General features: G+C 40.0%; 1 protein-coding gene across 4 annotated transcripts in view; it reads right to left on the bottom strand.

The window, feature by feature from the left end:
- Window positions 1–3,894: 3,894 nt before the first annotated feature.
- RBFOX1 (RNA binding fox-1 homolog 1) overlaps window positions 3,895–15,297 on the bottom strand; it is a 342,829-nt gene continuing 331,426 nt past the window's right edge. For 2 of the 4 annotated variants that reach the window (XM_063100620.1, XM_063100621.1), the window contains exons 12-13: window positions 7,451–7,526; window positions 3,895–5,905 (exon numbers count right to left, since the gene is read on the bottom strand). In XM_063100620.1, the coding sequence (XP_062956690.1) occupies window positions 5,783–5,905; window positions 7,451–7,526 (199 nt within the window). In that variant the 3' untranslated portion in view covers window positions 3,895–5,782. Of the gene's footprint in view, window positions 5,906–6,867; window positions 7,078–7,450; window positions 7,527–15,297 lie in introns of those variants that run through there. The other 2 variants (XM_063100622.1, XM_063100623.1) reach the window with 2 other exon arrangements.

The raw sequence follows: 15,297 nt of genomic DNA, 5'->3' as shown, positions 1-15,297 counted from the left end.
ATCACGTGAGGAGTGGTCTGCACTCTCAAAGGTAGACTCTGGGGCTCTCCTGATATCCCACTATTCAAACCAGAGCTCACTAGGAAGTTATTAAAGCTGGACCTCCGAGTGTAGAGTGCAGTCAAGGAAAGAACACTGGGTTTGGCTCCTACCTCCAATGCTTGTAAGCTTTGTGACATGTGGCAAATTCCCTACCTGGGCCATTGCAAGGATTAAGTACCAGGGTATATGGTAAGCATCATCTAACAGATAGCAGCAAAAATGTTAGAGTCAGACAGCTGATGATCATGACTCAGCTCCACCTCTTAATAGCCAGATACCCTGGGCATATCACCCACCTTGCTTAAGCCTCTGATTCCTTATGGGTAGATCAGAGCAGTAATGATACTTGCCTTGCCAGGTTGTGAGGATTAAGTGAGATAAGTCCGATCAGCTGTTTGCTTACTTTCAAAAGTACCAAGAGTCCAACTGTTCCTGTTCAACCCTAATCTACATCTCCTAGTACTGCAAATAGCAGTGATGAGAAACCATGGTTTATCCATGTATTGAAGAACCCTGCTTTGGGCTGTGAGATGATCTGGCCCTTGATCCCATATCAAGCATCAGGCTGAATTCTGGTCAAGTGCACAATGAGAATATTATACCCTCCAGAAAATATGGCACCTTGTGAATTTACATACAAATTTCCCAAATATATAATATATATTTGTACATGTATATGTGCATGTGTGTTATCCACTATAAATAAAAAACAAAAGAACCAAGAAAAAGTCTTTGTAAGTTTTCCAGCAAAAATGACTGTCTTATTTCTTCCCTTGTGAGAATATTATTTTCAGTCCTAATTCTTGATTTCATCAGTGAAAAAATAATCACAGGCTGTCATGACACAAGTTGAAAATAAGCACAGCAGTCTAGGTACATGTAGGTACACGCTTGTGAGTATATATGCACACACAGCCCACACATACACATGCATATGCATGCACACACACATTCATCACCTCTCCTGACATTATAAGGGTTGGAGCTGCAGTGAGAATCAAGCGTGAACACAATCATGAAGTTCACTGAAAGACTGTACCTCTCATTTGATCATGGTCCTTAACTTCGGGAGTGCTGAAAGCAGAGGAGTCCAGGAATATACTTTTTCAACAAGCTCACCGTATATGTCTAAGAAAGAAAGTCTGTAGATCATACATTGGAGGGACACTGTCACAGCAGTAAAGGGATTTGTTTTAAAAATGTCTACCTCCCAGGAAGTAGAAACAGCCTTCAGATTACATCAGAAATAATAGAGTGTTGAGTGGAAAATTGGGATTGAGATAGTGGCCCAAGCTACTTGAGATGTATCTGTAATGGTTTATTTTATTTTATTTTTTTACATGGAGAAGGCTTTACTGTTTAATTAAAACATTGTTTTAAGAAATACATTATAGGTGGAATGAGGCTATATCTACCTCTCAGGCATTGTCCACAGAAAAATAACAGCTTCTGTTTCTACACAAAGCGTATACATCACATGCTGGCTTCCCTTGGGGTTATTTTCTCATCTCTGCCCATGCTCCAGGTGGAGGACTGGAGAGGGATGTGAAACATTTCCATCCATTGTCTAGTCTTTTAAGAAATTTCTTCAATTCTTACATTGTTTTAATTTTCTTTACATTTCACATGAAATTTATATGCTTGTCTCCATTTTAGAGAAGAGCCTGCTTTTGGGGACATTCTAATGTAAATTACTGTTTTTGCCATCAACACATAATCCTCATATTTAGTGGAGAAGACTCTCAGTTATAAACCGGTATTTTGCAAGACAATTACCTCCCTCTTGCCACCTGCCGGGATAAATCTAGTGCCTTCTTTGTTTTAATTAATATATCCTTACCTGTGAGTATGTTGTAAGGAAAATTCTAAAAGCCCTGGTTTAACCTAACTACCTCTACCACCATCAGCATCATCACCCATAATAGAGCAGAATTTTTGGAAGAGGGAACAACCTTCAGGGTCAGACAGATCTTCATGTGGAGCCTGCTTCCAACAGATGCTAGATTTTACTTTAGACAAATTATATGATGTATCGGATCCTTATTTTCTTCATTTATAAAATAAAGGTAATGCTAGCTTTAAAAACCCATTGTCATAGGGCAATACAAGTTGATTATAACCTTCATGGTCTTGTATATGAAGAATTTACAAAGAAGGGACTATTTCATATATTTGAAATGGTATAATTCATGCTATTACGACCACCTGTGATGTGGAAAGATCTGGAATCCTAGTCTTGTCACTTGTTCAGTGTGACCTCAGATAAATTAACCTCTTGGTGACTCAGTTGCTTCATCTGTAAATAATAACAGCTTACAAGCTATGAAGTACTGCTGCAAGAACTTCACATTGTTTTATACTTTTTGTGTAACGATATTAAGAGGTAGGTGCTATTATCATACTGAACTACAGATGAGGAGACAAATGCACAGTGCTTTGGTTTGTGGGTGGCAAGGAACAGAATGAGGATGCAAACCCAGAATATCTGCTTCCAGACCCCACTTTTCTTCTAATCTTTACATGTGTACCCATTTGATAGGAATATTAAGACAGTTATGAAATAAGATAGGGTTAAGATACTGTTAAGTAACTGCGTGGGTTAGGTAGTTCAACTCTGATGGGATTCTTAGATGATTAAATGAAAGAAGGAACACAAGAGCCAGAGCAGGATTCTAGGTTCACAGTAAGCACTCAGTAAATGTAAATTCTAGCACCTATTCCTATTTTTTCATCTTCCTCATGCAAGTCCTCCCCAAAAGTTGTATTAATAACTCGAGCTTACGTTTCATTTGAAATGCACAGTTTTGTTATTTTGTTTGAAACCAGACTGACATTTCCATGCTGGGGAATAGCTAAGCTTAGTTTAGTTTCTTTCTTAAACATCTGTGGTTAGTTCCACTGTCTTCTTTGGAAAGATGAATGAAGAAGGAAAACACTCTGAACTGAAGAAACCAGGCACCTGCAGGAGGCATCTGGTCTACCAGTGGCCAAGGCAGCCTATTGCTCATTGGCCAGCATCAACCCACGCCCCCTGGTGGGCAGCAGTGCAATCACATGTGTAGATAAACGTAGAATCTACCCTCTGAGGAAACCCACAGAAGCAAAAGGACTCAGGACACAAACTCACATGTACCTTTTCAGACTAAGCTTTTATTTTTTGATATTACAAACCAGTTTTCTTTATTCACAAACCACTGTAAGTGATATAAACACTAATTTCTAAAGACAGATATACACATTTTCTGGGTTTGCAGATTGCGTGATGTGTGTTAAGAAGTCACTATATGCCACACATGATATTAATCATTTTTTGTTCCATAATTCATAATAGCAATAGTTATTTAGATAAATGAAAACATTCCAAATAAATACTGTTTAAAAAAATCCAAAATGTTTGTTTACATCTCTGACATACATTTTTAAATGACTTATTGGCATCTTGGAGGAGTGCCTAGACAAAAGATTCTGCAACATCGGTTGGCACCCACCTGCTCTAAATGATTTTTATTGAAACTACATACGACCATGGGGGAAAGTACAGCTTCCTGATGAAAATCAAAACTGCAAATAAATTTTACTTTAACCAACACGGTAAGAATTCTATGTTTGTGATTCCAAACACAATGCAACTTCTGGATTTTGAAATCTGAGGCAATTGGGAGAAATCCTTTTATTCTCCTAAGCCCCCTGTTCCTACTAACTTTCTCCCCTCTGGGCTAGGATGCCACCTCATTTTAATAAATTGTTTCCTTTAATAACATCAACCAGGCACCCATTTTCATAACATGTTTTCCAGGTGGGGGATGAAAATGTCTTAGTGATGCTAGAAAACACCCCTCTGCCCCTCCCCTCACCCACCCAAATAAGTCTGGTGAAAAGAACATTTTGTTTGCTTTTGGCTGCTAAGCAGTTTCCCCCCTTTCTCTCTGTTCAAGACAACTGTGATCTGTCTTGGATATCGAAGCTACAGAAACTTTGTTTTCAAATTTTGTGAAACTTTATTGATGGTTTAATATCCAACTGATCTTACGGCATGCACATAGGATGACAAGAGAAAGCTGGATCACAAACACTTTTTTTTTTTTATAAGTTTTGTTTGGTTTTGTTTTAAAGCAGAGTTGTTACAGCGGATTGGCAGGTTCACAGCGGTGAGTCGATACCTTACTAAAGTGCACGCCATAGGGCCTGCACTGTGTACATGAGGATTTAACTAGGGCAGCAAAACTACTTGGGACAGCTTGCTGCTGTTTGTATTAAATACAAAAACAGGAAGACCCATGACGGATACCCCAACTTAGGTTAACTTGTAAACAGGACAACATGGAAAGAGTTCAAACAGAAGTAGTACAGACAAACTGCAATTTTTCGGCTGTGTCACTCTGGCCCTGCATTTGAGAAGGGGTCAGGGGACTTCGTTCTTCAGGGATAAAGTGGACCTACTTTTTTTTGCTTCCTTCTGACAAGTGTCCTGGGCCTTGGAGATGGAGCTGAAGAAACTGGTCTGAGATAGTCCTTGGGTTTGGGGAGAAATGGAAGGGCAGGTTCTCACGGACTGAAAAATTGCAGATTGCTTACACAACGCAGTCAGTGTTTCAAAAAGTACCAAGCTGATGAAAATACCCTAATTATCTCTACTCAATGATTGCAATACTTGTAAAATGCTTCTATAAATCCGAATATGATTATCATGTAATTCCATAAAAATTATACGTCTGTCTCTAACAGTTGTTCTACTAGGCTAAAACTAAAGCTCATAGACTGTTTCTAGAACTTAACAACTCCACTGCACAGATGTAAATTTTATACATTTTTTTTTTAACTGGTACAAAGAATTTAAGTTTTTATTACTTTCTTTTTTTTTTTGGAAAAAAAGAAAAAAATAGAAACAGTGCTTTTTATCACCTTTTTATTAATGTTATTTTTTCCCTCCCATAATATAAAAGTCAGCAATGATATCAATAATTTATTATACTGGAAGAAATATAAAAAGAATGCTTGTTGATAGCCTAACTAGCAGTTTTTGCCTAAATAACTAGCGGCTGGTTAAGAAGCTGAATACTGCCAGGTGGAATGGTTTAAAGGGTGGGTTTGCACAACTTTATTCAACTCAACTGCACAAGTGCTACTAGAGGCACCCCCTTTACAACAGAACCTTTGGCTTGAATTGGCAATGAGTAACTTAGAACCATTGGATATATGAACGTTGGTGCAGTGGATCGTTTGGATTCATCAGTTACTATATTTTCTATATATTTTTTTCCTTCAGCCAAACCCCAGTTCCAATCCCCTAAGCCGTTCCCACCCTTCCCTTTCACAAAATAAAATAATGCAGATGCAGAAAAAAATGACTACCGAAGTCACTTATACTCTTTCCAAACAGCTGATAACCCCAGAAGCTTAATATTCAGCATATATAATTCATTTACATGATATAGCACTCTGGATATGGCCCTAAACCAGTTTTTATTCATATCTAGCATCTCTCTAGATCAACCACAAAAACTCCTACAGCCAGCAACCAAACTACGGAACCTTCAGAAATTAAAGACCCACAATATTAAAATACACAGAACAAAATATCTGAGGTATAAGATAAAAAATGTAATTTTTTTCCTCTTTTTAATTTTTATTCTATTTTTTTAGAGTTGCTAAAATGATGCACTACTGCATGTATTGCAATACCCAGGCCTCGGAAAGCTTCCTTTCTCCCCACATTGGAAGGTTTTTATGGTTTTGTCATTTAGTATGGAGCAAAACGGTTGTATCCCCCTCGGTATATACTAGCCTGCAATGAAGAAAGAACGAGACCCACATCATCAGCATGGCTCCTAGTCTTGGCATCAGTCAAGGGTGCAAAAGCATTCTGAAACAAAGCAATTTGAGGGGTGTGTTTTTTACATTTTCCTTTTGCAACATGTGGATCATCAAAAAGACTAATGTGAAAAATAGACACTCAAAACCAACCAAAATGGAGGCACCCCCTACCCATCCCAACTCATTCTTGGAGAACTAAAGATAGGGCCAGTCCTAAGCTCCCCCAAATAGTTCCTTATAAACAAAATCTCTGTAAAATCTAATTCTATCAGCCAGTCCTTTTAGTTGCTAAAAGGACTCTGATACAAACTAGACAATTGAAGGATTTCCAATGTCTTGTTTTGTTTGTTTCTTTGATTGATTAATTAATGCTATGTTTCCTTGGGGAAAGTTCAATCTACACTCAAGTTTGAATTTAGAGGATTTACTGAATGTAGTAATTTAACTCTCCTTTCGAACACATTCTTCAAGTTAACTAGGTGTTGAAGCAGAGATGTTTAATGCAAAATCAGGATGAAAATTTAAATCTACTCCTTACTTGACTTGGCTCAGCAATCTGTATGGAATCTGATCTTGAGAGGGGAGATGTAGAGATGAACTGCTTGATGAAATTAAGCTTGTGCAAAATAATATGTTTTCAAATCATGGTTGAATGTCTATGACCAAGGTCTGGTGAATTGTCTGGCCATAGCTTTAAATGGCTATGAGGTGGCACTTAACTGTTTCCTTTTTATAAAAGTTTTGGTGATTCAAATGAATGCCTATGGGGATTTATTTTTAGATAAGGACTGATATTCTTGATCCAAGCAGAAAACTGCATGCCAAAGCTTTGTAATGATTGCATACGCTCTTACGTGATGGGAACGTCTTACTGTACTCAAGAGTTTTAGTGCATAGAAGTTTGAACAAGTACAGGCAAATTCACCCCACCCTCCCCTCCCATTTTTGCCCTCCCCCACCCCTCCCAAAACAAAAAAAAGCAGACCCCCCAAAACAAAAGACAACCCCCAAACCCAACTGATTCTTTCTAATTTCTTAGGTACTAGGCACACACACAAAGTGTGCCCCTCTCTCTATTTTCTTTCCTGGGCGACTATGACTTTAAACATGAATTGTAATAGGGGAGGAGAGGCAGTCAGATTCTCAGCTGCCTGACAGCAGAGGCCTGGAAGTGTGCAGCTTAGCTCCTCTGAAGTCTGTGCTGGGGCTGGAACCTTGGGGCTATGTAAATGAGCAGCAAGGGAGGGAAAAAAAAAAGAAAAAAAAAGTTCTGCATTGACACTGCATTCTGTTAGTGATGGATTTAATTATCAAAATGACTAATTATTCCATTAAGGTAAGTGCTCCGCTAGGTGAGACTTGCAAAATTAGAAATATAATAACTTACATGCACTACATTGCCAAGAAATTAAGACATTTATCAAGTTTACTGGGAGGATTAATGTGGCATTTTAGCTGCTGTTAGCACAAGAGACAAATTCAATTAAGGGAAAGTGAGAGGACGTCAACCGTCAACCCATATATACTAAGGTCCCAGCTGGGGGAAGGAAAGGGAGACAGGAAAAAGTGAGGACAAGGTGGAATTGGTACTCACCATGGCACCAACGCCGTAGGTGGGGGCTGGAGCAAGTGTGTGGTGGTAGGGGTCGGCAGCATAAACTCGTCCGTAACTGAAAGGAAAACAGGGGTGAAGATTAATCCACAATACACAATTACAAAGTAATAATAGCAGCCATAAACTACAAAATACCAAGACAGCATGGAGGGGCCCTACTCATCTTGAAATATGAATCATATTCCATTCTGCCATATAACATGAGAAAAGTCCTTCTACAGGTAATGCATTCTTTTGTCCATTTAACACGGCTGGTTATATTGATATGTTTTAATATATACATATATGTACACACACACACACACACACACACACATATACCTCTCTCTCATAATACTGTTTCTATCCTGCTCATGTGACTATCCTGGAGATTGAGGGAGGCAAGAAAAAACAATTTGAAAGGGTGGTTTTAAGATGCCCAGCACCCCCACCACAGAGGATATGTTAACACTCAAGAGAGATTGTCTTTTTGTCTTGATTTAGCTCTCACCAATCAAGCGAGATAGTGTGGATGAGAAAGGGTGAGGTGAACCTGTCTGCGCAGATAGCGTCCAATATCTTAGAATGGGAAGAGCAAATAGAGTTGATTGGAAGCATTCTTGAAGAGTCTGGGGGACCCCCGGTCCCATCCCCACTCAAGAATTGGAGCCTGATTTGACTTTGATCTTATCATCCCAAAACTTCTATCTCATCCATCTGTGGCAAGGTTCTGGAAAAGGAGGCATTCAAAACAATATTTCTTAGTATCATTTCTTCAACTTTGAGTTTTTTCTCTCTCTACCATCCTCCTCCTTCCACTGCCATCACTTCCAGCACAGGCTATAGAGTAAAAGTGAAAAAGATGGAAATGAGATGCATTAGATGCCTACTAAGTGTCTGGAACTGAACATTGCAACAAAGCAGAAATTAGGGTTCACAGAAGTTAAGTCACTTGCTCAAGGTAACATAGGTGGACAGAGTCAGAGCTGATCCTTGAATCTCTCAGGACAACTCCCATGCTCATTTTCACAATGTACATGCCCTTGCTTGTTTGACCTGCCAGATATCTTCTTGGAAATAGTATGCACATTGCTATTTTGATACTGGTCAAAGCTGAGATGCAGTCTTAGGCTAGGTTTCCTGGAAGCAGAGCCTGAAATGGAAATTCTTCTGCAAGTGATTTATTGAGTTCTCTCAAGAGGGGGAGAGAAGCAAGCAAGTCAGAGTAAGAGAAAAGAAGCAAAGATCCGGTCTGGGATGAAGACTAGCTTCAACCAGACCCTCAGAGCTGTGCCCCAGAGTTGGTCCCACCTGAGGGCAAGTGAATTGGCTTTTTAATACCCATGTACTTTCCTGGGGGATGGGGGATTCACCTCCAAGTTCAAGTGGCTGCCTTTGGCAGAGGGCAATTTTCTGGAGAAGGGAACAGGTGCATTAGTAATCAGAACTCAGCATTCAGGGGATGGGTACACCAGCCACTAGCTGGGATCTGTATGGGGTTTCAACAGCTTTAGACTCTGACATTGTTTTTTTAAAAATAAAGGAACAAAGCAGGAAGAAATGGTTTGTCTGCACTGTCAACCTTAAGCACATCCCTTGAAGCCTAATTTGCATGACTTTATCCCTTTACTTCCCTATCTTTACCCCACTTTTCTTCCAATCTTCTTTCATAAGCATGTATTGGATGGGGCTGACTTGCTGGCTCACACCATGGAGTCTAGGAAGGTGACAGAAACCTAATAGAAGACCTTCTAACTGTTAGATTCCAAGTTCTGTTCCCAACGGGGGGAGTGGGGGGGGATAACGATGATAAAAAGTTCTGATTTGGCATGGCCTAACTTCCAAGCTCCTTTTGCCTGTTTCAAAGAGCACTGAGCTCAAAGCACCTAGATGAGGCTTTCAGCTTCAACACACAGCATCCTCCAGATCCTCCAAAGCAGGGGCATGAGCGGATGTTTCTTTTCTCTCTGTGAAATGAACAGTCAATGCTCTCCTGCTTTTCATGCCTTGGGACCCCTTTCAGTCTGTTTGCTTACCAAAAATGGCCTTTAATCAAAGATTATTCTTCTCTCTGCAGTAAAAACAGATGTAAGGCTAAGGCAGAGGGTGTGTTAAAACAAGAAGAATGATGAAGTTTTTGAAAAAAATCATGTATTCACGGAGGTCACTCAGAAGACCTAAGACTCTGCTCACATAACTAGAGGTAGATACTAACAGTGGTAAAAGAAAATGATATACTTTGGCATTGATTTTCACTTCATGAGAAAATAAAGTCTGTCACCGGCCTAGAGAAAAACCTGTTAATAGGACTACTTTTAATGCTCTTTCACCTGGCAAAGCTTGTTGTATGAACAGAACATAAACAGTAAAGGCAAACAGAAAATCCTCAGGAATTTATTAAGTATTCCTTCAAAACAAGTGTGAAGATGCAAATTCAGGGCAATTAAAAATTTTTTAAATTTAAAATTGTTTTTTTTTAACTTGGGGAATAGTTTTACTACAGCAAAATGTCCTCTTTTTAGAGACAACATATTTGTAGTCTGAATATATTTAATGAGAATGTAGCTCCCACCTTTTTCTACCGCTTACTTTAATGGCAAATCCTCATTGGGCTGTAATACAGGGCATAGTTTCAACCTTTGTGGAAAACCCAAGGTAACAATTTGGCAGTATTCTCTTCCAAGGCAGAAGAAAAATACAGCAGCACCGAACTATTCCTCACAAATGAGCAGGCTCTTTTCTCCTCAGGGTGACCTCTACCTTCAGAATCCGATGGTTTTATGATGATTAATAAATTTCATTTCCACAGAGGAAAAGGGACCATGTCAGCTCAAACTGAAAGCAAGGAGGCTTCTTTTCAAATGCTAATTTCTAAACACGCCCTTGTGTGACATGACAATTTAGACACAAGGTCGTTAGGGAAGATGTGGACTCCAGCACTACATTTGCAGCAGACATGCCAGGCACGTCAGCAACCTGGTGTCCTCAGAGCCGGCTGGGCACAGCCCTAAGAGAGAGCTGCAATTCCCAGGGACCTTGAGGGGCACAATGGGAAAATGTCTTAGGACCACTATGTCAGGACCTGACCTGTGACAAGGTCATCCTCCACATCTGGCCGAAGTAGGCAGTCGTGCAAACAGATCATAATGCTCTCCATGTCCCCACATCCCATCCATCAGCAATTTCAGATGAAATCCATGCACCTGTTCACCACCCTAAAAGAAGTCACTGGTAATTCATCAAAACCAACTCCACAGCAGCCTTAAATCTTGTCTCACATTCAACTTTCGCCCCTTCAAATCAACAGCGATTTCCATTAATCAAATCTCTCAAAGCTCTGTAATCCATCTATCCATCTGCTTGTCTATCTGTCCATCCCTCTGTCCATCCTTCCATTCATCCATTCATCTATCATCTGCCTTTCTATCTAGTTAAATATAAATCTATGTAATCTAATCCTATCACTTTTTTGCTTAAAACATTTGAATGGTTTTTCCATTGATTCTAGAATAAAATCCAAACTTGTATGAGTGGTGCTGCCCCTCTTTCAATCTTTATCTTACTCCCCTCTACCTCTTGCTTACTGCCCTCCAGCCACACTGGCCTCATTAATAGTCACTCTTCATACGGCCCTGGCACTTGCTCATCCTCCACCCGGACTGCTTATTTTATTCTTTATGTCTCAGATCAAATGTCATCTCCCCAAAGAGATGCCTCCTTCTCTGACCACCCTTTCTTATGGACACTTTTCAACCTTATCCTTACTCCTTCATGTCACACAGCACATCTCTAATAATTTTGTTTATTTGCCTCTGCACCTGATTGTTTCCCTTTCCCTCTCCTGGACTGACAGCCCCACGGGGCTCTATTTTGTCCATCTCCTCATCCCTAGGATCTAGCACAGCACCTGCCACCACGCAGGTGAACAAGGGCCAGACCACTGGCACTGCATGAGTAAAGGAAGCTAGAGGGAGGAATAGACAGGAGAGAAGTAAGGTCTGGGGAGAACTTGTATACATAATTATGATGCTATCAATAGAATCTATCGGTAGAAAGATTCTTTCACAGATGCTTTCTGAAGACTCTAGGTTGGCTGCTCGTGGAGACATTCAAAACCCTACAAGATGTTCAGAAGAAAAGTTTGTGGAAATTCTAAGAATACAGAGTGTGTACTTTCACATCGCCCCTGAGAGTTCACAAAACACTGACCAAGGTGCCATAAAGATCATCAAAATCCTTTAGGGGAAAACTAAACAAAGAAACAAAAGATAATTGCTTTGCTGGCTAGTTTACCTCAGCTGGCAACTATCAGGAGACCTCAGCAACAAGCTAAAACCAGGAGGCAACCAAGGCACGGGGAGAGCCAAAGACTTGGGGCAAGTAGATCCACATTCGAGTTCTGTCTTTGCAATGTCCTTGCTCCCAGGACTCAGGCAAATCACTGTCTCTGAGCCTCATTTTCCTCACTCATAAAATGGTATTGTTCTGTTCGAGCTCTTCTGAATTCACAGATAAAGTGCATGAAAAGGAACTGAATACATTTTAAAGCCATCTGTAGATACAGATTATGATACAAGGGTTCTTACACGGAATTTCACAAACCAATCTATCGTTCCTCCCCAGACTTTTGATCTGTAGAAGCAACTGCTATGGGTTGATTGTGTCCTCCAAAAGTTCATGTATTGGAAATTAATCGTCACTGTAACTGTATTAAGAGGGTGGGAAATTATTATGGTAATTGAAAGGTGGGGCCTTTAAGAGGTAATTATATTGTGAGGACTGTACCCTCATGAATGGATTAATCCATGGGTGGTTTAATGGGTGGTTTAATGGGTGGTCATGGGTATGGTTATTATGGCTTTATAACCCATTAGCCATGTGATAGGCCGGTCACCAAGGGACCCTGTAGAGAGTTCTCACCAAGAAAGCCCTCACCAGATGTATTCCCTGGACCTTGAACTTCCTGGTCTCCAAACTGTAAGAAATAAATTTTATTTCTTTATAAAGTACCCAGTTTCAGGTATTCTGTTATAAGCAACAGAAATGCACCAATGCAGCAATTGAAAAGTCTATTGTACTACAATCACATGTAACTCTACCAATCAAATTACGGATGCTTTTGGGCTCAAGATCTATCTAATTTTTGAATTGTAGATATAGTTTAAATTGCTATACTTAAACTTAAGGTTATGTTGGAGAAGAAACAAATAAGTATGCTGCCTGTAGAATGGGAAATGTGAATCTGTGTTTGTTAAAGTGCTTTGTCAACTCTACTGAGAAATGTAAATATTGCTATTAACATCTTCTAAATCTAGCTGAAACAAGCTGGATGCTAATGAAATACAAAGAGCCCATATTGGTAACCCACACCAGGGCATTAATAGTTATGTGACTTTCTTACAGGGGCATAGTAAGACACTAATTAATTTCACTCTCTATACAAGGGTTCTTAAAAATGTTTGTGATAAAATTGAATTATATGATAATATGAATCTCTCCATGAACTTTTTGAGTTACCCTCATATTTCACTCTATATATTTCATTTCATTAAGATCCTTTATGCCCCGGGGAGCTTTTATTACTTATTTAGCATCACCTCCCCATGCCTTCTGTCCCAGAGACAGCTGGGAGAATCACTGTGGGGCAGAAAGACAAGTAAAATATACTTGCCCCTCACATGAAGTTCTCAAGGTGGTATAGATGTCTCTGACAGCTCAATTGCAGCAAGAAAGTGCGTAGGTTTGTGCCTGTACCCCACAGAAAAGAGCTGCAGAGTATGCATTCAAAATGGGATATCCCATTGGGATCAGTGAGTGGTCCCCAGTTTCTGAAATGCCATTGGGGGCTACAGTACCACCTTTGTTATAAGAGCGGGTTATGATACTAAGATATGTGCTGATGTACTATATGTACTCATGTACCTCACATACTAAGATATAGTCTGTAATGTATTTGGGAAAATAAATTCATGCATGTCACACACTCATGACACAGTATGCCAGCAGGGTACTGACCCACGGTCCAGTGGTTCTAACAGCCTTCTCCTTGGACAGCTGCCATGGTTTAGTTAGGGAATATTCTCTTACACTTTCCTGTAGAGCATCAGCTGTGGTCTGGGCCGCAACAAGTCCCATTGAATGGTTCCAGCATGCACCCTGGTCAGGGCTGTCTGGGGCACCCAGTGAGAAGGGAGACATAGGATGTTATCCTGTACCCAGGAATAAGTGATTTTCATCCCAGACACTCATCCTATTTCACCATCCTCATTTTTTTGAGTTTTGAGGACCTTTGCAAATGGAAACCAAATGACGTTTTAAAGAAAACACTTTGGTTTGCATTGTTGCTGGTACACTTATGGATACATTGTTGCTTTTCCCCCCATCCAGAGGGAACACTGCTGGAACACATGTTCCAGATCAAGCCTTCTCTGTGTTTGGGTAAAATCCTCTCCTCAGCAATTCTCAGTGGCTGGAAAGGAGCCACAGTCAACATCAGTTAGAAAAAGGAAGAAGATGACCTTCTTCCTTGCTTGATCTAACTACAAAACAATCCATTTTCAAGCATAAAGTGTCATGGGAATTTATGCTTTCCAACTCAGCCATTCCATACTCATCACTAAATAAAAATGCAGCAAAACAAAATATACTCCTACAGTCCTGAAAGAGGCAGAAGGCTTCTGATAGATCCCTTGGCAATCTTGCTTCTGCTTCTCCTACTTTGAATCTGGGCAATGACATACATTTATAGACCATGTGAGTGATCAGGACTTCATATTCTAAAAGCTTCTCAAGATACATAAGTTAGAGGAACTGGACCATTCCCATAACTTGAAATGAAAAGAAAACAGATCCAAATGGAGCAAAACCTCCAAGAAAGACATACATAGAAATGGAAGAAATTTTTTAAGATTAATATGGAGCCATCTTTACTTGGCTTGGACATTTCTGAATTCTATTGCTGTCACTTCCTTAACTTGGCTCTAAAGTGATCATCTTCAGAAGTCACCTTACCCATTTTTCAGCTTCATCAGATTCCCCGCCCTCAATCTTTACATGAGAAGACATAGAATGTGCTCTTGCAGATAGACACCTGTCACACATCTGAACTGTGTACACAGCTGCATACATAAATACAACACCTATAGAATCTAAGAGGATCAGACCATATACTCATGGCAAATCTGATGGTATCATCCTTCCTATGTCCTCTCAATGCACTTCAAAACATCTTCCTATTTTGAATACAACAGAGCAGATTTGAGGTAAGAATCTTGATTCTGGATTCATCAGAGCAGAGTAGCAGCCACTCTTTGGGAGCTGAGAAGACACAATAAGTCCTGTTTTTGGCCATTCAGTTCCTTGACTCTGGAATGCCCCCTCCAATAAAGAAGCCATAGCCACATGCTCGTTAACATAAAGCCCAAGGCCATTCTCCTCTTAGATATTGTTTCACTTTCTTTGTGTCTACTACTGCTCTACCAAAATCACAAGAATTTCCTATCATGCTAAAAATCACCATGGCACTCTAGCTACAGTTTAATTCACATGGGGGCTGACAAGGCATTTGTATCCCTTCTCACCTCAGATCTTCAGTACTCCTGTAGAGAAGCCGGGTTGAACAGTAGCTAAGGATTCATCAGGGTCAGAAGTCCTGGCCTCAAATCCTACCTCTGCTACTTCCTTGCTAAGTAATCTCAGAAAGTTCTCTCTGAGCAAGTTTCTCCTTCCATGAACGGAGATAATAATGGTGCCTCCTGACTGTACAGGGCTGTAGTGAAAGTGGAATGAGTGTTTCTGGTTACTAGCTAGTTTGTAACCAAACAAGTGTCAGTTGTTGATTGAAATTG

This window comes from Cynocephalus volans, chromosome 6 (genome assembly GCF_027409185.1).
Source record: "Cynocephalus volans isolate mCynVol1 chromosome 6, mCynVol1.pri, whole genome shotgun sequence".
NCBI lineage: Eukaryota > Metazoa > Chordata > Mammalia > Dermoptera > Cynocephalidae > Cynocephalus > Cynocephalus volans.
Note: the sequence above shows the minus strand (reverse complement) of the source record. Positions and strands in the feature narration are given on the sequence as shown.